Source organism: Caretta caretta, chromosome 7 (genome assembly GCF_965140235.1).
Source record: "Caretta caretta isolate rCarCar2 chromosome 7, rCarCar1.hap1, whole genome shotgun sequence".
NCBI lineage: Eukaryota > Metazoa > Chordata > Testudines > Cheloniidae > Caretta > Caretta caretta.
The window spans coordinates 12969914-12991640 of record NC_134212.1 but is presented as its reverse complement, the minus strand read 5'-3'; the positions used below and the strand labels follow the sequence as shown (position 1 = coordinate 12991640).

The window sequence follows — 21727 nt, the reverse complement described above, 5'->3', positions numbered from 1 at the left end:
ACATATTAGCACAACTACTGTGAAACAATAACATATAGGGCTGGATTGTAACCCTACCTGAGTAAGGGGCAATATGTAGCATTTTAACATTATAGCCTGTAGGTATAATGAAAATTATTGTAGTGTCTAATACAGTGGTGGGCAAACTGTGGCTCATGGGCCGCATGCAGCCCATCAGGGTAATCCGCCGCTTCCGCAGCTCCCAATGGCTGGGAACGGTGAACCGTGGCCACTGGGAGCTGCGCGTGGTGGGGCCTGTGGATGGTCAACGCCAGCACAATGTCTCGCTGCCAGCAATCAGATTACCCTGATGGGCCACATGTGGCCCGCGGGCCGCAGGTTGCCCACCACCGGTCTAATACTACCAAACTCCCACAGCCTTTACTTTTCACTTCCATAGCTCTTATCGTATATCTAATATTCCCATTTTTTAATTTGGAATACAAAATCTGGAGAAAAATAGAACAGAGATTTCTAATTGCACAGCTCAAACAACCCAAGTAATGCAATGACTAGATCTAGTCAGAGGACATTTAAGAAGTTACAATTCATATCAAATCACTGACAACTGGGTGGACCTGCCAGAGCATAATTTTAAAATTTCCATATGTGAGACCTTGAATGAAAAATGACCGTCTATCAGTATGATGATCGACTTGGTGTTCCTACTCACTTTAGTGATACAGGATCAGGGCCTAAACCTTCCCTGTTAGAAGTTGCTTCCTGAATCACATGTAAAATACCCTCACTAATGAAAACAATGAAACCCGTAGGGTCGCTCTGGGGCATAAGCAGATGTTAACCAGTGACAAGATTGCTAGTGGCACCAAGACCACTTAGAGAGAGATTAATGAGTCTGCTCTACAACCTTAGCTAAGAGCCATGTGGCTTTTAGCTCATGCAGTGAAGGCTCATGCATTTAGCTCCAGAGGTTCCAGGTTTGATCCCGCCCACCAACATCCAGGGTCTGTCAGTGTTACACTGGAAGTACAGAGAGCAGCCATCAGTATGCCTCCTAATGACCCCCTCATAAGCCATGGAGTATTCTGGGAGCAGAACTAGGAGTGGGGCTGTATCACAGCCCCATGGAGATTCTGAGCAGTGCAGCAGCACACAAAGCAACAGGGGGAGGATGTTGTAACTTACACAGGCCCCCATGGCTGTCTCAATTACATCGAGGAGTCCCGGAGCAGCCCAGGATCAGGAAGGTTCAAAGGCGGCTTAAAGCCATCATAGTGCCTCCTCCTCTGGGTGAGTGTTCTGTGCTGCACCTCTTACGAATGGAGCACAGAATCTCATCAGCTGAGTATAATGTTTATTTAAATTCACTCAATGTTATATTTATTAAAAGACACAAATACAAATTTTGTATTTCACTTGGTATAAATTCAACCTTTAGGGGACCGAAGGCAAAATATTGAGGCATTTCCACTTAAATAAGAAGTTATTGGTGTGAAGAAGGACTGCTATTATATACATATCTCAAAAAGGACGTCATTTACCTGAGTATTTTCCTCCTTTATTTCTTTTGACAAAGCACATAGTTAGCAGCAATAAGGTAAGCAAAGCGATGGCACACATCAGTCCAATAAACCAGCCTTGGGTGGAAATTCCCTCATAAATGCCAGCATAAGCTTTGTAAAAGGAGAGAAGTAAAAACATTTAACAAGAGGAAAATAGACCATCCTAACCAAAAAACCCACCATTTAATATTTTCTGAACTAAACCTGAATCACACCAAACTATCGCTATTTGCTGCTTTACTGATTTCAGTCTAACATTTTCAATGTAAAAATGAAAAAATACAGGACAGAAATAATAGGTCTAAGGAATAATGTTCACATTTAAGTAAATAAAGTGTCCGCAACATAATATACATAAGTAATTCCAAAGGAGCATTTGATTCAGAGGATTAATGCCAAATAGGAAAGTTGGACAGAAAATTGATAGCCTCTCATGCAAGCAGTTTTGCGACAGAAATAGTGTTAAAAGTGTTTAGGGTACATGCAAACTGCTCAGCTAGTTACACTGAAGATGTAAAACGTAACAGCACCTACCCTATTAAAATGGCATAGTAGCTAAAACCTGTAAATAATATGTATTGGAAATTATTTACGTGTCATTATTTACTACTGGGAAGACAAAATACAAGGCTGAATTGAAAAATGATGGACTCATTCGTGTTCCTATTGACGTAAATGGCAAGAAGAGGCTAAGATTTCATTATTTAACTGTTACACTTTCATTGCACAACATAATATGTAATGTCAGTATTTCTTGAAATATTAAAAATAAAATAATCTTGTTTTGTCACAATGGATTTATCACCCTAAACAGTTTCATTTCTCACCTCTCTCCCTCGTCTCAATTACATCTTCAAAAATGCTATTGTTATCAACCCAATTCTTAGTCACTAGACGAACTGTATATTCAGTACCAGGCTCAAGTGCCTCAATGGGGTGAAACTTTTGGGTGGGATTTACTGCTTCTGAAATCTTCCCGATCCCTTTACCTATGAAATGTACATAGTCAAGTCACATTGATTAATTCTATTAATTCAATAGAAGGACTCTGAAATGCACAGTTACAAATGATTTAAATAACAAGTGATAATAAAACAGCATACATGGATATGTTTAACATTTGCCTTTGGATAGTTTATCTTATTTTTTAAGGTAGACAAGAAAAAGTAGAAAAGCATTTTCTGTATTTGCTCTTTGATATTCTGCAGGATAAAATCAGTGTCAAACTGAAATAATCCTGAGATTTATGAAGGGCTTGTTTTAAATTTGCAGGATGAAAGTAAATATTGAAGGAATGACATATAGGACTATAGATCTGCTTTAACTAATGAATGCTTAATTAAAAAAAAAACCTGAATATGGCCTGGGTTTATTTACACAATCTGTGGCTTGATCCATCTTCCATTGAACTGAAGTAAATGGGACAGGACTGAGGCCCATGTTATCCTGAAATAATATTACATCTCTCATAGGAACAATTACACTGGGATTTATACTCAAATTTTCCATAGACAATAAATCTCCTTGTCCCCATTTATTTCACATTTGTACTGAAGCTATAAGCAAAGCTCTCTTTTAGGTATACCTGAAGTTTTGTTTCAAATGGATTTTCATATACAATCTTTACATGTTCCAACTGATATTTATTTATATGAAAAGTATTTGCAATCAATTTTTTTCTGTGGTTTTCAAACAAAGTCAGTCTTGCACACCTTTTGCTTTCAAGACTCTCCTTGACATGAACAGATGTTTTACCTGAATCCAGGACTGCAGGGTAAGTGATTTATTATGTACGTTTTTTTAAAAAAAGTATTTCATGCTAATTGCAAAAGGAAGCAACTGTTATTCACTGCAGTGAAGATAGCAGGATTTGCCCTCATCCTGGATACAGTGTAGTATAAATAATACGAATGAATCATAACTGTTCCTCTCTTTCAGGATTTTAAACAGTAACTTTTGCTAAAAATTACACAAGGAATATAAAACAGCACCCACATTTAGCGCCTGATCCAAAGTCCGTTAAAGTCTATAGAAAGGCTAAGAATCATTGATGTCAATGGGCTTTCAAATCAGGCCTCAGTAGAACGGTGCCCAGGTCTAGTGTTAGACACTAAAGTTTGGAGGAAAGCATTAAAACATATGCCTTTTTACTTCTGTTCAGTGTCTTCATTTGCTTAATTTATCTGGTGAACATTCTAAAGTTAACTAATGAAAGGGATCTTATGGTTACTCATACATACAGCATAGCTCAAAAACGGCTCGATCAATTTGCGCTTATAACACGGACAGTAAAGCAATGCTGATTACTATTGAAACTGGTAAGCAAGCAAACAAAAAAGCTTTGAGTGATTAGCCCTTCTTGATAGCTGAAGGAAAAGAAAAAAAGAGATTAAGAGTGGAATAGACATGGTTAAAGGAGCTGTACATAATACGTTTTCCAAGGCAAGTATACATATATTACAATAAGTAGCTAAATTAGTAAACCATTGGGAATCAGACAGAACATGTTCAATTAGAATAATGCGGATGGTGAAGCACAGTGTATTAGCATAACTTAATCCATCTAGAGGTACGTTTTACAAAATGAACTACATGAAGCTGAGGTATAATTTTTAATCAAACTGCAAATTCAGCAACAAGACATTACAGGTGCATTTTAATTACATTTTGTAAAATCAGGATGTCAGAACAATGTGTTTCATAAAAAAAGCTACCCATAAAGTAACAAGAAATAAAGCTCTGCTATATGAACTTTAATCCTGTTGGTCAATAAACGCCATAAAACACTTAAAGATGTCAGCCAGAGAAAGTAGTCATATTTTCCAGTCTGTATGCAGCATAGGTCTGATCTTGTAGCTCTACTCACTGAGATCATAAGCCAGCAAAGCACTTACATTTGCCCTTAACTTTAAACATGCGAGTTGTCCCTTGAAGTCAATTTTTTTAATGCCATGACTCACTTATTTAAAGTTAAGTGAGTTCAATCCTTGAGGGGGCCATTTAGGGTTCTGGGGCAAAAATTGGGGATTGGTCCTGCTTTGAGCAGGACATTGGACTAGATGATCTCCTGAGGTCCCTTCCGACCCTGGTATTCTATGATTCTATGTGCTTAAGTGCTCTGCGGGATCAGGGATTGGGTGTTTTGCATGATTGGGAACAAAGTTTTACACCATGAGTTGTGCAGGACTTTTGATATTTGGCACCACAATGTTGTATAAAGGATTTTCTGTATCCTAAACTGTAAGATAGGAGTCGAGTGGAGATTGTGTGTGTGTGTGATTTCTTTCCATGTAAATCTGGTTGGCATTATAAAACTAAACACTGTACAATACCCATAGAAAAGAAATAATGGGTAATCAGGGAAGGGTTGGTAGAGGGAATAGAAAAAATAGTTTAGAATCCAGAGGGGGGGAAACAAAGACTTACTGGTAAGGAAATGTTTACTCAATATACTGAAAGGTCAGTGCACAGCAGAAATTAGCTTCAGAAAACTGAAAGCAGTTAGGTTAGGTTTTTAATCTACAATACAGGAAATAAGCTTTAGTAATATATTTAAGCTTTAATAATATATATAACACCAGCATTTGTCATCTCCCCATTACTATTTATCAGCCATATCATGGGATTCACATGAACATTAAACACTGAACTACAATTTTACAATATTCCTATTGGGTTTAGAGATTTATGAGAACAATGGAACATACTTTTTTTTTAATTGAAGCCTATGGAATAATGGGAAAACAAGATAAACCTCCCCTAAAGATGTACTATAGTGCTAGTTCTCCAAAAGTTAGCACATCTGTTATGAAATTCACTTATTAAAAAACAAAGATTGGCAATCTTACAGTTGAATTATAATTGCAAGTAATATTTTAATTTATAAGAGCACCTGTCTAAATATATCTGCCTGGAATAAATGGAAAGTTAAACTACACTTTCATCAGTTTTCCTCCACTGAATGGCTATTAAAAGCTTATAAATATGCATCATAATTACACTCTACCTTCTGGGCTTTTGTATTCCACGAGGTAGTTCGTGCTGATTGGGAGGGATCTTTTTTTACTGGTAATTTACAATTACCCTCACATCCTTAGAATCCATTAGATGAAAATTAGTAGGCCATCCTGCTTAGCTTGACACCTAGACCATCCACTTTGACTTTTGGGTTGTTGGACTTTTGGACAAAGAACAGAAGAGAGGCTAGCTCATTTTGTCTTACCACCATTTCTGTTTACCTTTTGCTCCTGGCCACAGTTCTACGGGCTGTAACAGGTGGGATAGGTGTGATTGTATTTAACTACAGAAAGGATTCAGTAGGTAATACTTGTGATGCTCAGAATAGCAGTCGGTGATCACCAGTGCCCTGGTTCAAGAAAAGTTTGTATGTACACCAGGGCTTGCAGAGTTGCTCCCAGTACATGTGCAGATCAGCAGTGTGGCTTGAGAGGGCAGAAGGCTGCCTGAGAAGTTGTATAAATGATGCGGTAGTGGTGGAGGCCGGTCAATCAGTTGGTCATAGTTCAAGAAATAATTCCATTAGGATGTTATTCTATATGGCTAAGAAAACTGTGTTTTTAGTCTGTCAGAATGTTGGGTGGCAAAAGAGAATTGAGTTGGATCATACCTTATGTTATGAGAGGCTACTATCATGATCTTGAGAGATGTCATAAAGGTTAGTATTCTAAAGCTGGGATATTAAATGAAGCCCAAGGGAAGTAGGTGCCCAACTGTCACTGAATTATAATGACAGGTTTCAGAGTAGCAGCCGTGTTAGTCTGTATCCACAAAAAGAAAAGGAGGACTTGTGGCACCTTAGAGACTAACAAATTTATTTGAGCATAAGCTTTCGTGAGCTACAGCTCACTTCATCGGACGCATTCAGTGGAAAATACAGTGGGGAGATTTATATACACAGAGAACATGAAACACTGGGTGTTACCATACACACTGTAGTGAGAATGATTAGGTAAGGTGAGCTATTACCAGCAGGAGAGCGGGGGGGGGAGAGCGGGGGGGGGGGGAAAGCTTTTGTAGTGATAATCAAGGTGGGCCATTTCCAGCAGTTGACAAGAACTTCTGAGGAACAGCGGGTTGGAAGGAGGAGAGAATAAACATGGGGAAATAGTTTTACTTTGTGTAATGACACATCCACTCCCAGTCTTTATTCAAGCCTAAGTTAATTGTATCTAGTTTGCAAATTAATTCCAATTCAGCAGTCTCTCGTTGGAGTCTGTTTTTGAAGTTTTTTTGTTGAAGAATTGCCACTTTTAGGTCTGTAATCGAGTGACCAAAGAGATTGAAGTGTTCTGAGACTGGTTTTTGAATGTTATAATTCTTGATGTCTGATTTGTGTCCATTTATTCTTTTACGTAGAGACTGTCTAGTTTGGCCAATGTACATGGCAGAGGGGCATTGATGGCACATGATGGCATACATCACATTGGTAGATGTGCAGGTGAATGAGCCTCTGATAGCGTGGCTGATGTGATTAGGCCCTATGACGGTGTTCCCTGAATAGATATGTGGACACAGTTAGCAACGGGCTTTGTTGCAAGGATAGGTTCCTGGGTTAGTGGTTCTGTTGTGTGGTGTGTTGTTCCTGGTGAGTATTTGCTTCAGGTTGGGGGGCTGTCTGTAAGCAAGGACTGGCCTGTCTCCCAAGATCTGTGAGAGTGATGGGTCATCCTTCAGGATAGGTTGTAGATCCTTGATGATGCGCTGGAGAGGTTTTAGTTGGGGGCTGAAGGTGATGGCTCGTGGCGTTCTGTTATTTTCTTTGTTGGGCCTGTCCTGTAGTAGGTGACTTCTGGGTACTCTTCTGGCTCTGTCAATCTGTTTCTTCACTTCAGCAGATGGGTATTGTAGTTGTAAGAACGCTTGATAGAGATCTTGTAGGTGTTTGTCTCTGTCTGAGGGGTTGGAACATGTAATGAGATTGGAACATGTAACTTCCTTAGGCTCCTTTGAAAATTCTAGTGATAGTTACTGTTTCATATGCGTGGATTTTTCATTAACACTTGGATTTTTGTATGTACAGTAATCATTGTAACATACATAATTCTGTATTTTGTCAATGCTGCAACTCACTGGTAGCTCTGGATAGTATGAAATTTGGCAACAAAGATTGTTGAGTCAGATGACAATATATGAGAGGGGGATTTAGTTCTATTTTTTTTAGGAGTTTCTCTTTCCATTTAAAATATATATTAATGTTATGTTGTATATCATTTCAGGTGGCTAACTACACGTATAGCAATATTGATCATCAGGTTTTCTTATGTCAATGTTTTGGGGGCAGTTTAAGAAATGCTACCTGAATAAAAAAGGTAGAAGTAATAATCATTTTCTAAACAGAGACAGCACACATTCTTTCATGGAGTTAAGCCTGAGATAAGCCCATAATATTTAATCAGCTCTCTCTAAAGATACAAAAAAAGTCTAAAAGCTAAACAACGTTAAAGCTATAAACTCCAGGGTTCATAATTCTCACAGCAGAGGAAAAACTGCTGATCCTTAATAACAATTTGCTAATCTCCAGTCATTCATTTTAACATCAAACTGAAAATATAATTTAACTTTGAAACTTTATTTTTTTAAAATTTATTTTGCAATGTAATGCAAATGTTACAGAGCGGCAGTCATTTCCACCATTAGTAAAAATTCTCCAATCAAAATTATCCCTGTTCTACACCTAACCTCCCTCCCACCTTGTCCCTCTGGCCCCTCCTCCCCCACAAAACAAACCCCTCTAACTCTATGTTGACTGATTGAATAATAATTTCTCTAGGTGACTGAAAAAGAAACTCGAGAACCCACGGTAACCCAAAAAGGATTCATTTCAAGTGTGACTGTGAGTCATCTTTTTCTAGCAATGAAAGGCCTTAATCTGAGCTTCTGTACAAATGGAGTGTTCCCTGTGGTTCCCCATGACTCTTCCATGCAACTCAGAAGGCACAAGTTCTGCATAGTGTTTTCTCAACCACCTCTGCCTCAGCATCTCACCTGGGTTTTGTCACTAAATATTCACTTCCATTAGAATGCTGATTTAAGAAATCTTCCCCTCTAATGACTGCTTATTACATACTGGATTTAGTTATTAGTGCTATTGGTGTTAGGGTAGTGACATGCAGGGTAAGCATGGGGGATTACCTTTGGGACCTGCTCCTTATAGACCAGGGGCAAGCAAACTTCCTGGCCTGAGGGCTGCATCGGGTTTCAGAAATTGTATGGAGGGCCGGATAGGGGAGGGGGTCGTGACCTGGCCCCCACCTCCTATCCGTCCCCCCCCCAGGGGTCCTACCCCATCCAACTCCCTCTGTTACCTGACAGCCCCCCGGGACTCCTGCACATCTACACCCCCCCGCTCCCTGTCCCCTGACTGCCCCCAGACCTCCGCCGACCCATCCAACCCCTCCTCTCATTCCTGACTGCCCCCCCAGGACGACTGCCCTGTCCAACCACCCCTTCTCACTGACTACCCCCGGAACCCCCACCCTTGACTACCCCCTGCCACCCCATCCAACCCCCCTCTCCTTCCTGACTGCCCCCCCGGGACCCCTACTCCCATTCACACCCCCCCCCCCGTTCCCCGCCCTCTGACCGCCCCAACCCCTATGCACACGCTCCCCGGCCGAACTCCCCTGCCCTGTAACCACGCTCCCTGGAGCACCGGTGGCTGGCGGCGCGACAGCTGCGCCACCTGGCTGGAGCTGGGCCACGCCGCCGCCGCGCAGCGCAGAGCACCGGGTCAGTCCGGGCTGTGGAGCCGCGCTGCCCCAGGAGCTCACCCTGCCGCCCAGAGCATGGCGCTGGCGGCGTGGCGAGGTGAGGCTGCGCAGGAGGGGCCGGGGCCTAGCTCAGGGGCCGGGCAGGAGGGTCCCGCGAGCCGTCGTTTGCCCACCCCTGCTATAGACCATTGGTTAATAGCACTGGATTTGACCCTACACACACACATTGCAGAGGAGAACCACATTTTAAAGGAACTATGGAGAACTGGCTCCTTCTGACTCAAGCAAGGCTCTGGGCTGACGGGGAATTCTCTCCACACCAGGACATGCAATGACTGCAGAAAGCTGCTCTAGCCCATTGAGTGAAAATGCGGAAGATTTTCCTGCCCCTAGCCCAACCGGTTCATTTCCCACTTCCCCATGTGCTGTGATGCAGAAGTCCACCATGGAACTGCGGTATGAAAAGCAGCTTTGGGACCTGCCACTCTTTACAGGACAACCTGCACAACCTACTCCCCTGAGGTTAAAATGCATAAATTCAATGATCTTCAGTTATAATGGAAAACAAATGAGTATTTACTTTAATATAGCTATTATATTGTCAGGTCAAATATGCCAGGTGCCAAACATGACTGAATGCATATTCACAACCCACCCAGACAGCTGTACTTCTCCGGGACAGTTTATTTTACAAAGCCCACAATGTAGCCTATGACAGCTGGATATACTAGAGTAATGGGAGCTAACAGAAGCCCTAAAATAGATAGGGGAGGTAGATCATTTTTCTTTGAAAATGGAGCACACTGAATATGGGAATCACAGAGACAAAATAAAAACCAGAGCCGATAATGTTATTTTATAGAGTCTCTTTCCACAGTAGAACCACACTTTCAATCTGCCACTTTAAATCTGGGCAACTTTAACTAATATGCCTTGACTTTTGAAAACACTCCATTTTTGAGAGACTGTGTAACTTGTTTAACTGAGATAGTTACACATTTTATCACCCTTTTTGTATTTTGCATGCCCGCCATTCCTCACCTCAGAAAAATGAGGAAGTCACAGAAATGTGTGTGATTTCCTCAGCCAAATGGCACAGATTTTGCACACTTTAAATGAACCTGGACCAAATTTAGCCTTCAGATAATTACAAAAAACTCCTTTGGGATTTCAATGTAAGCAGGAGTGCTGTATCTAAGGATGGACATTGGTACTATCAGCAAAAAGAAAAGGAGTACTTGTGGCACCTTAGAGACTAACCAATTTATTTGAGCATGAGCTTTCATGAGCTACAGCTCACTTCATCAGATGCATACCGTGGAAACTGCAGCAGACTTTATATATACACAGAGAATATGAAACAATACCTCCTCCCACCCCACTGTCCTGCTGGTAATAGCTTATCTAAAGTGATCATCAGGTGGGCCATTTCCAGCACAAATCCAGGTTTTCTCACCCTCCACCCCCCCACACAAATTCACTCTCCTGCTGGTACAATTTGTGAATTTGTGTGGGGGGGTGGAGGGTGAGAAAACCTGGATTTGTGCTGGAAATGGCCCACCTGATGATCACTTTAGATAAGCTATTACCAGCAGGACAGTGGGGTGGGAGGAGGTATTGTTTCATACTCTCTGTGTATATATAAAGTCTGCTGCAGTTTCCACGGTATGCATCTGATGAAGTGAGCTGTAGCTCACGAAAGCTCATGCTCAAATAAATTGGTTAGTCTCTAAGGTGCCACAAGTACTCCTTTTCTTTTTGCGAATACAGACTAACACGGCTGTTACTCTGAAACTGGTACTATCAGGTGGCTCTCCTTTAGATTACTTGAAAAATTTGTGTAATAGGGCACAAAAGTAACAGCAGAATAGGACCCTTAGAATTTACAGAGATTATGCTGTTCTATTTGATGTGCAATCTGCCACTCTGACTTTCAGTAGAATCCCTTGCTGCCATTGCCAACAAAATCTTTTGAAAGAAAAGAAAGAAAACATGGGAAAATTAAAATGTCAAAATTCCAATTTTGCATGTTTCCTAGCCATATGTTACTGACAGAGTTACCAACAAAGATCCTTTTAAAACCTAGAGTGTTACACAGGGTTGTGCAAATTAATAACAACATCCTAAATGACCAAATGTAGGCCTCCAGATCTCAGCAAAGAATACAAGAATAAATGGCTAATGAAGTAGCACTGTATTTTTCTGGGATCAAATTAAAATAAAATAAAATATATATATATATATATATATAAATATATATAAATTATGTTGTCAAAGACAAAACTCTAACCCATTTTAATCTGATTTCTTAAATTATCTTTTTCAATTTAGCCATTAATCTCATCTACCAGCAAAAAAGTCACACTTCCCTTAATAGTAGAATAAACAGGGAATGAAAAGGATGCTGGAAGTAGAGGCCATTTATTAATATAGCATCAGATTCTGCTTGGCCCTGAAACAGCTGCACAGTACAGTGGTTTTGGAGGACATATTCAGTGTATGGGTGGGCTTGACTTAGATCAGTGAAAAGGCATCAGTTCAGCCTTATGATCAATATAGTAATACAACCACAGCCAGTTACCTAAGGGGAAGAAGGTGGCAGAATAACCCAGCCTAGGGTGAGTCTGGTCGCTTAAATGAAATAAGAACTGGTCTGTGATAGAAAACCTTACCTATCAGGTATTGGGTCTGGGAGGGCAGCATTATCATTCAAGCCTTTTTGATGATGGGAGTCCACATGAACTACAAAGGGAGAATAATAGAATATTTTGCACCTTGGTATCTGCTGGTATCATAAGAACTGTCCTGAGTCATTTCATGAACAAGGGAATATGTTTATGTGTGGAATTAGAGGTGGAATCCTGGACCCAGATTTGGACGCTGTACTCTGGTCTGGGTAGGTTGATTCATGGAAATAATTTCTCACAGACTGCAGGTATGCAGGTATTCAGGAGATTTTCTGAAGTCCAAGGAGAGCGCGAGAGAGAGAGAGTGTGTGTGTTTGTGTGTGTGCGTGCGAGAGATGTAATTAAATGAGCTGCTGATTTCATCATTGGATAGGCAATCTTTGGACATTCTGTGTGGGATGCAAAAGCGGGAAATTTGTCTTTAGATCCATGCATGGATTCGGAAGGATACTGAGAGGAATCGCATGCACAACCAGGTCTTTAGGCACAAAAATTCATTAAGGATTAAATCATGTGGAAGAAGGCAAAAGGCAATGGGGTGTCTCTGTTTCACGGACGGGGCCTTAAACGCTTCTTAGTAACTGGATCCTGAAATCAGGCTTGCTACATTCACTGGATTAAGAATCATTTTTTGCCAGGAACTGTGCTTTGACTTCAGCACCTGAAGAGACTATGCAGGGTGAAAGTCAGCTAAGATATTAAATTTCATGGTTACAATGTTATCGGTGTTAAAAATGATGAAGCCAGGCCATTTCTGCTTATCACATTTTCTTTGTCCTTTCCTGTGGTATGTCAAAAGCAATTATTGTTGATTAATATCTAGGAACTTGTTCATTGGTACAGTAGAACTTTCAGAGTTCCCGACCAGAGTGTATTTGATTTCAGCTGAATGAGACAGACTGGCTTGTTCTTCTAATTTTCTTGTAAATCATCGAACGGTAGAGCTTTACGAGGACAGCAAGTAGCCTACAAATGTATTTCACTGTGTTAGTTTATGGGAAAATAATGCTATGTATGGAGCAAGTGCACTACTGTTAGCCTTATGTTAATCTTGATTTGTGGGATTCCCAAATTCTGCCCTCAAATGACAACACATGGCTTCCATTAATATTTCTTGGAATCCAAAATGTCCATTTAAGGGCAGAATATAGCCATATAATATTATTGAAAACACATTTTTGTTGTTCTCCAACTTCCTGTTAGTAGTTACTAAAAGCTAACGGCTAGTTTTGATAAAAATCAGCTGAGTTGATTGGTTGGTTGAAGCTGCTGTATAGTAATACGCAATAGCTAAACCTTTTTTGTGTGTTTGGAGAATCTGGGTTCCTACATTTAAAAGTTCACTGATTGTGCTAAGGCAAAGCAAATTTCAAAGCAAACAATTTCCTCTAATTAGAGAGGAAAATGTCAAAGCTGGAGTATTCTCAATGGACTTTCCATTATCATTAAAACTCCTCATCATTAAGTGATACCCCCATTAACTTACTCCCTTCTGTCATTGTTAGTCCTTCTTCTGTGATTGGTTTCCCACAGCCTTTTATAGTACAGGCCCTCACATAGAATTTATACTTGGTGCTCGAGCTCAGGTTTGAAATCCTCCAGCTGAAAGTCGAAGGGTTTGTAATATTGAAGTCATTCAATGCTCCAATCTCATCTGTCTCATTTACTGAAAGAGAAACAATAGAGTTCAGTCAGGCATGGCAGCTAAATTTTACCAAAATGCAAATGTGTCAAGAAAGCTGATGGAGAAGATGCAGTTTACAGTAAGTAGGAAGGATGGTACTTTAAATAAATGTATATCTTACTACCCTGATACATTTGTGAGTCTTCAAATGGGATTTACCATGTCTAAATCAATCAACTACACAATTGGGTATTATGATAGCTGAAAAGGCTCTATGATTCTAGAGATCTAGTTACTGAAAAAAGAGAAAGGCCTGAGTTTTAGAGCTATGCAAAATGTGTGTCTAGAACCCTAAATGCACATTAATTGAGACTGTTCTTGGATTTTCATTTTGCTCCCAAACATCTGCCCATGTCCTTAAACTTTGGTAGGCCTGCAGTCACGATGCAAGTTTATGGGGTGCTTCCAGAAAGTATAGTAGCTGGCTGCTATTTAAGGAATGGCCATTTGAACACCCATAGCTGGCCCTCTCCAAAAATGGAGAGCATCCAACCACCACCCCTATAAAAGTACTACAAAAGTAAGAGTGCAGTTGCCTTAGTAAGGATCAGTGCTGAGCAAAAAGTTCACAACAAACAAGTTCTTTGGCGACGTGTGTTGTATGCCCACTCCATTCTCAACAGAGTACATTGAATTAGTATCCAAACTTACCCCCAGTGTCTGGCTGTACTGGTAACTCATAATCAATAATTCAACATAAACTTTCCTCCCTAAGCTTGGCTGCTCCAGAACCATATCTGTTCTATCTCCTTAGCTCCTTCTGGCCCCAAAGAAACATTTCTATTTCCTTGATCTCCTGGTTACATATCATTGGACCCACCTGATCACGACTCAGCAGTAATTACCCTGACTCTAAATGTAGGGTTTTTACAAACAGGGGGAGAGAATTTGCTGAAGAGAAATCATTAAAAAATCTGAATAAATATTCACCAGAAAAAGTTTGCATTATTTGCCCAGCTGTACCAACTATGTGTGTTTAAAGATTCTAAGCCTATGCACACGACTCATGAATTATCATCACAAATTATTTCTTCTTTGAAGAGTCAGGTGCATTTCTAAAATCAGCTATAAATATTCTATGTGCTGTTTAACTATTGGGTTAACTGTCTGTGAATTTGAAAACATGTATTACATGATTTGATTAGTCTGAGAGTCTTTGAATGTATCATGATTGCACTTTGGGCTTATCTAGACAGAAAAAGAACATGCTGAAATCCTTTTTCCCTGGAAAATGGAATTCGCCTGCCCCCAGCAGGCTAAACTAAAATCTGTAATTCTGGAACATTTTTTCTGTGATGAACAAGTTGTTACTTAAAATTTAAAAGGATTAATTTTAAGTTACTGTCTATTTTAAATAACTTTATATTAAAATAATGTTTGATTTAAATATGATCTATTTGCTAAAAGTCTACATCAAAGTAGAACATGTACTTACTTATCTGATATTGCAAAATGTAGCCAGTAAGGAAGCCATTTGGTTTTCTGGGAAGTCCCCATGACAAAGTGACAGAATCCTTATCTTCGTTTAGTAATCTTAGAAAACGTGGCTGTTCAGGGACTGGAAAACATAGGAATTAGCTTAGTTTCACTGAATGTAGATCATATCTTAGCAGCTGAGTCTCCATACATTCCTGTTAGTATGGCATATAATTTCATCCAATATGTACAATTCTCCATTCTCAGTCAACATATGCTAGATGCTTAGGGTCTGATCCAGCAAGATGCTTGCTAAACACCTTTTGAGAGTCCTCAGCCTTGTTAACTGCCATTTACTGCATAGACTTGGACCCTTCTATTGGATAATCATATTAAACACTTTTTTTAATGCCAGCATAATAATATAGAGTCACACAGAGTTTTTAGTAGAATTAATTGGTCTGGTTTCAAGGAAGATGTTCGTTTAATTTCTTCCATCCCCATATTTTAATTTTTCTTACCTTCTTCTGGAGTTTGGAATACAGTTGGAGAGCTTTCAGGTCCAGATCCTTTTGCATTGAAAGCCAAAACAGTTAAGTGAAATTCACTAAATGGCTCTAGACCAGGAATCATGCCATAGTTTCTGTCTCCTGTAAATGTTAGGAAGTGTTTATCTGGGTGATGATGTTTTCCATCTAGCAAACTCCTTATTTTCCACCAAATGACCTGTATTGAGAAAGGCAATTCTGTAACAGATTAAGTTCTATGGGGATGAACACTGCATTGATTTCCCCCAACCTCACAGCAATTGCTTTAAACTTAGACAGGATTCACCCAACACAGCATGAAAAGACATCTGTTTATATAAAGAATAAATTATGACAACCTTATATCCTTTTAAGTGTCCACGAACTCGGTCTCTTGGAATGCTGGACCAGATCGCTTTAACTAGCGTACTATTCATCACTTCCACCATTACACTTGAAGGAGCAGCATCTGGAACTGTAAATATGTAGGTGTTACATACTAAGGATACTCCCTAGGATTTATTTTCAAAGAGTAGCTCTACACTTATGCTGGCGTGTAGAGTACAGACACTGCATGCCCAGCTAGCATGGGTAGAAACAATAGCACAGATGGTGAGGCACTGCTCAGGCGAGTAGAGTGCCCTACATGCCTGAAATCTACAGTGTGTGCCCTATACATGGGTCTCTACATGCCAAAGCAGTGTCTCTGATATCTACACTGCTATATTTAGCAGTGTAGTGTCCCACAGCCTCCCTGTTGTCAGAGCCTTTCCCCACCACAGAGAAAGGCTCCAGCTGCAGGGAGTGCTGGAATCTTTCCCTGCCACAGTGAAAGTCTCTGGCAGAGGGAAAAGTCTTTGGCAGCTCCCCGGAGTCTTTCCACACTGCCTCCCCACTGTCAGTGTCTTTCATTGTCACGTGTAGCGACACACTGCAGGCAGTATGGATGTAGCCTTCCTTTCATTGTGCCGTGTAGTTACACGTATCCTACACGCAACAGCAAAGGTAAGCAAGTGTAGACAAGATCATAGCGTCCGTCCCACAGCTACCCAACCTGGCTCAAGTTATAGAGACTCATGCTTTTAAGTCTGGAGATTCCCCCAGTTCAGTTCCAAATGGAGGCCATCACATCTGTATCAGTGAGGATAAAAAAAGAATTATGATTAACGCCTCATTCAAAAAAGCAATCTTAGAGTTCTTTCTGGAAGCAATTTTCTTTTAACTAAATCAACTGGTTAAAGAATAGGGTTTTAATCACCACAGAACATCAAGAAATCTACTCCAGAACCTGAAATACCTAGACCCAGGGTCAATGCCACATCAGTGAATACAGGATCAGGTCCATAGAAAGCATATTGCAAGTGAAACTGAACACATACAGAGAATTCTCCCTTTTTACTTACTTTCACTATCTACCAGATGATATGATGTTCAGTGTTAATATTGTGACTGTGAAAAGCCACATGTCCCTAACCCCACACTCACTACCAGGGAATAGGGGATGGGTATTGGTTACTACCATAAACAATCTTATTTAGACTCCCAGTAGTAAGTGTTTACAGGGTCAGGCCTTAAATTAACAAACTATCAGAAAAATGAAATATGACAAAAATTGCAGGCCATGTAAAAGACCTACTTTGCAAACATTAATAACTCATCTACTTAGAACAGGTCATTCAGTGGAATCTGTAAACAAAACCTAATTGAGGGTTAGTTTCTTTGTATAATGTCCATAAGAGTTTCCTCTTTGGGCCATTTTTTCATGTTAGGATGACGATAATGATAGCTTTTATAGCACCTATTGGGGCTAGGCACAGACGAAGTTCATGTCAAGAGGCAGTCAGAGTAAAGAGGCTGGAGGAACAGTAATATCTATAAGATCATTCAGTTCAGCAGTTGCTAGTGCACAGCATGATGGATTAAAGAAGGATTTTGGTTGTTTGTCCATTTGAATAAGTGATAAAGTAAACAGTTGTCTCAGTTGGCTAATCCCTTGCAGGCTTTTTTGTAGGCCATTCAAGCTGGCCATCTATTTTTCTGTTAGGAAACACCTTGAAGGTTTCAGACATGGGATGAAAACTGCCTGACTTTACATAATAAAATTAATCTGCAAAATCTGAAAGATGTACAATTTGTAGACACTTCTGACCCTTGCTTGCCAGCAGTCCTCAGCCCCTGCTGCTAATGACTAATGCATTGGGCATTTGTTATTTGTATCAGGGAATCTTGGCTCCCTATGCTAGCTGGCTACACTGGTGTTTACTCCCTCATTGATTTCAATCCCTAAATCCTAAAAAGATTTTTTTGCTTCCCTTGCTTAACTGGCTTGTCTACTGAAGGAAATCTTGGCTTTTCATCACTGCAGCTGGGGAACGTATAATCCTCCCAATGTCTTTTATACATTGATTCTCTAAGCAACAGAAGGGAGAAAAATTATGATATAGTGTCAGGGGGGATTGGAGGGACTATTGTCCAATAGTCTAGATATTGTAGCAGGGATTTCTACAATCTTACAGTAGCCAGAAGCATGTTTGTATTAACTCCACCAGCTTTGACCCTGCACTAGTGTTGTAATTTTTGCATTAGTGTTCATTGGAGGAACATGATTACTAAAGAGCACTGTGGTGCGAGGGATTGGCAGGTACAGGTAGACTGTTGGTATCACAGCTGATGCTGATATTACAAAAGAGTATGAAATATGCTTATGTGGGAAACTGGGGAAAACATCATAACAGTCCCTTAGGGGCTTCAAATCTATGAACAGATGTTTGTGACACGAATGCTGATTGCTTGTATCAAGACAGTCATTTAAGAAGAAAGACATAGTACAGACATTGGAAAGAACATTTTTATCAGTGGTGGACCTCACTTTGAGAAGTGGCCTCCAGTTATGACAGGAACAAAACTGGATCCTCAGTTATTTGAAAGATCAAAGTTGCACTTGCAAAATTAGAGACCTGTTTGGGATCCCTTTAAAAATCGGGGACTCTGTGTCTCACAATTGTAAGAGTAGTTTCTATAAAAAGCAATAATATTGAGTGGAATATTGGTGTGGCTGCAAACTGTACGAATTAGAAGCAGTACAAATAGATCCAGTTTGAAAGGGATGATTGTGAAGGTCATTTCATGAGAAAGTACTCTGTTTCTTGCATAATACAGAAAGGATAGGTGTGTTGGTATCATGGACAAAAATGTGCTCACAATATGGAATGTAAAATATACTGAGGTGTCTACTGCACATGCAGGGCTGTGATATTACTTGGAAAACACTGCAACTCTAGTGTTGACACATTCCTCGATGTTCAGGGGGGATCCTTAAAGATAGTGCCACCTGCTTTCCTCAGTGTCGCTGGCCCATTCTGTAAACTGTGTCAAAGAGCCATAGTCATCCTCTTTCTTGCTGCCTTTGGATACCCTGCACCCCAGGAGTGCACTGAAGGGGCATACATCATTTCTTTTTGCAATTTCCTGCATTCTTTTTGGCATACAAAAGCTGAATGGTCTCTATGCTCTGTTTTAATTCTAAAATGCCCACAAACTGAATATGTGCATCTACCTGTAGAGCATTTTACTCCCTGTAGTTTGAGATGAATGTGTTAGGCCCCAGCCCAGCAAAGTACATAAGCACATACTTAATTTGAAGCATGTAGATAGTCCTTCTGAAGTCAATGGGGCTATTAAAGTGCTTAACTTTAAACATGTTTTGTTGGATTGGAGCCATGATTAGGTGCACAACTTAGACAAGCAATCGTACACTCATTTTGGTATATGCAAGCATAACTGACCTTTCTGAAAATGAAGCCCTTGATAGCTAAAATTCATAGTAAGGAAACTGACACATAGTAATTCTGTTTCTTTTAGTATTCCAACATGCTGATCACTAGTGAGTGACATTTAAGCATTTTTAATTGCGAGCTGATCAAATAATACTTGTTATCCATTTATATTGCAATGTAAGAATCATCTACACCATATACTTTTACAAAAAATGTTTCAGTTACTTACTGTCCTCTCCTGAATATCCAGTGGTAACATTTGGTTCAGGACCAGATCCAAAATTGTTTACAGCTTGGACTTTGATATCATAAGGCACAAAGGTAGGAGTATTCCTCAATGTCAAGGAATGTTTTTTTACAGTTTCCTCGTTCCAGTCTGTCTCTACTCCCTGCTGTCGCCAGCTGACTTTATACTCCAGTCCCGGTCCATTTTGCTCCATGGGTTTCAATGGCTACAAAAGAAGTTAAAGGGATACTGAGCTGCCTTTGTTGCTATAATCATAAAATGGCAGATTAAGTGGAGAATAATTTTGAAGCAGTACACTGCAATATTTTGCAAGAAAAAAATGACCTTCCCCATCATGTTATTTTTAAGATGACTATAAGAAAAGTGTTATGATTTTTAGAACAGCATGCGGGAATAACAGCTGGATTTAAAACAGGTTAATTATTAAAGCATATCTTTCTACATATAGAATGCTCTAATTGGTTTTGCGACACGTTTTCTTAGTTTTATGGTAATATAAATATATGTAATCTTCATTACAAGTAAAAGACAAATTATCTCAAATTTTTATGTGGCACAGCTAGTTGGGTCATTAAAATTTAGATTATCCTGTAAAATCTTAAATATGCACCAACCTCCCCGACTCCCACTCCTCTTCCCCCCCCTCCACACACACACTCACTCACTCCACCGAACTAGATTTAGACACTTAATGGGTAATAAATAGCTGTACTCCAATTTTATTTTTTTTACTGCTTGGTTGAGGAAACTCTTCGTGATATAAGACAAGAATGAATCTATGAAATGGAGTCAGCTGGGGCTGGTTGGAAAATGGTATGGCTTTTCTGTAGAAATTTTAGAAAGAACCAGTTTGTTTGTTTGTTATTCATAAAATCTTTTCAATTTTTATAGCATTTTTTTCAGTTGACGGTTTTTTAGTTGAAAAATCAGAAAATTTAGGAAGAGATGAAAAGTTTCACAGAACGTTTTCATTTACAAAAAACAAGCCATTTTTCATCAAAAAGCTGAGGTGTTAGCCCTTATTGATAGGATAATTCAGTCACTAGGCCCTATAAGGTCTGATCTAGCAGCCTTTGAAGTCAATGGAAAGGCTGCCATTTACTTCAGTTGTTGTGGGGGAGTGCACTTGAGGAGATGAATAAATGATGGGGCAGTTGTAGAGGCCTGATAATCAGATTGGTCATAGCTGTTCATTGTGAAGACGGCCAATAAAGCTACCAGTTGTGAGTCTTATGATGTGCATACCTGCAAACTGGATTTAATCACTCAGCTTACTAGACCAATGGTGAGTAACCTGTGGCCCATTAAGGTAATCAGCTGGCAGGCTGCCAGACCATTTGTTTACATTTTCACGACTTTACATGACTCCCAGTGGCTGGGGTTCACCATTTGAGGCCAATCGGAGCTGCAGAAAGTGGCGGCCAGGCTTCCTGCAGCTCTCTTTGGCCGGGAATGGCAAACCGCAGCCACTGGCAGTTGTGAGAGGCCGTGCAAATGTAAACAAATGGTCTGGCGGCCTGCCAGTGGATTACCCTGATGGGCTGCGTGTGGCCCACAGGCTGCAGGTTGCCCACCACTGCACAAGATTCATTTCACATAGACCATCAACTAGCCATCACATGTTAACAAACCAATATGGGTTGGATTTGAAGAGAGTTGGGAAAATCACATTGATGGTTTGTTTTGGGGGTTTTTTTTGGTTCACTGGCATTTCCAAAAAACTTTTTAAAACAACGTTTGGGGTGGAAACGATGACAATTTCTTTGCTGAAATTTTGGGCAAATCGGAAAGTCAAAACAGGTTGAATAAAAAATATTTCATTCAATTCAAATATTTCAGTTTTGACCATTTTAAAATGTTTTTGAAAGGAAAATTCATTTTGGCCTAAAAAATCAAAATGTTCCCTTTTGAAAAACTAAAAATCAAAACATTAACATTTTTTTTCAGAATTTTTTTAGGTTATCTTTTCGAACAAAACAATTTGGCAAAATTAACAGGAATTCATGAAATGTTTCAGTGTTGCCAAATTTGTATTTTTCATCAAAAAAAGTTTTGTGCAAAAAATTTTGCTCAGATCTAGACTTAAACAATGTGTTTTTATAAGTCAAACTACTTTTAAAATTTAATTGTAATGTAT

General features: G+C 39.8%; 1 protein-coding gene across 13 annotated transcripts in view; it reads right to left on the bottom strand.

The window, feature by feature from the left end:
• CHL1 (cell adhesion molecule L1 like) overlaps positions 1 to 21727 on the bottom strand; it is a 195929-nt gene that overhangs the window by 11614 nt on the left and 162588 nt on the right. For 11 of the 13 annotated variants that reach the window (XR_012669187.1, XM_048857096.2, XM_048857094.2 and 8 more), the window contains 7 exons: positions 19573 to 19795; positions 15927 to 16042; positions 15562 to 15766; positions 15060 to 15182; positions 13427 to 13606; positions 2351 to 2512; positions 1503 to 1634 (listed from right to left, as the gene is read on the bottom strand). Coding sequence is in view for 12 of the 13 variants with exons in the window: in XM_048857096.2 (XP_048713053.2) it covers positions 1503 to 1634; positions 2351 to 2512; positions 13427 to 13606; positions 15060 to 15182; positions 15562 to 15766; positions 15927 to 16042; positions 19573 to 19795 (1141 nt within the window). In the remaining variant the exon portion in view is untranslated. Of the gene's footprint in view, positions 1 to 1502; positions 1635 to 2350; positions 2513 to 6338; positions 7436 to 13426; positions 13607 to 15059; positions 15183 to 15561; positions 15767 to 15926; positions 16043 to 19572; positions 19796 to 21727 lie in introns of those variants that run through there. The other 2 variants (XM_075130261.1, XM_075130262.1) reach the window with 2 other exon arrangements.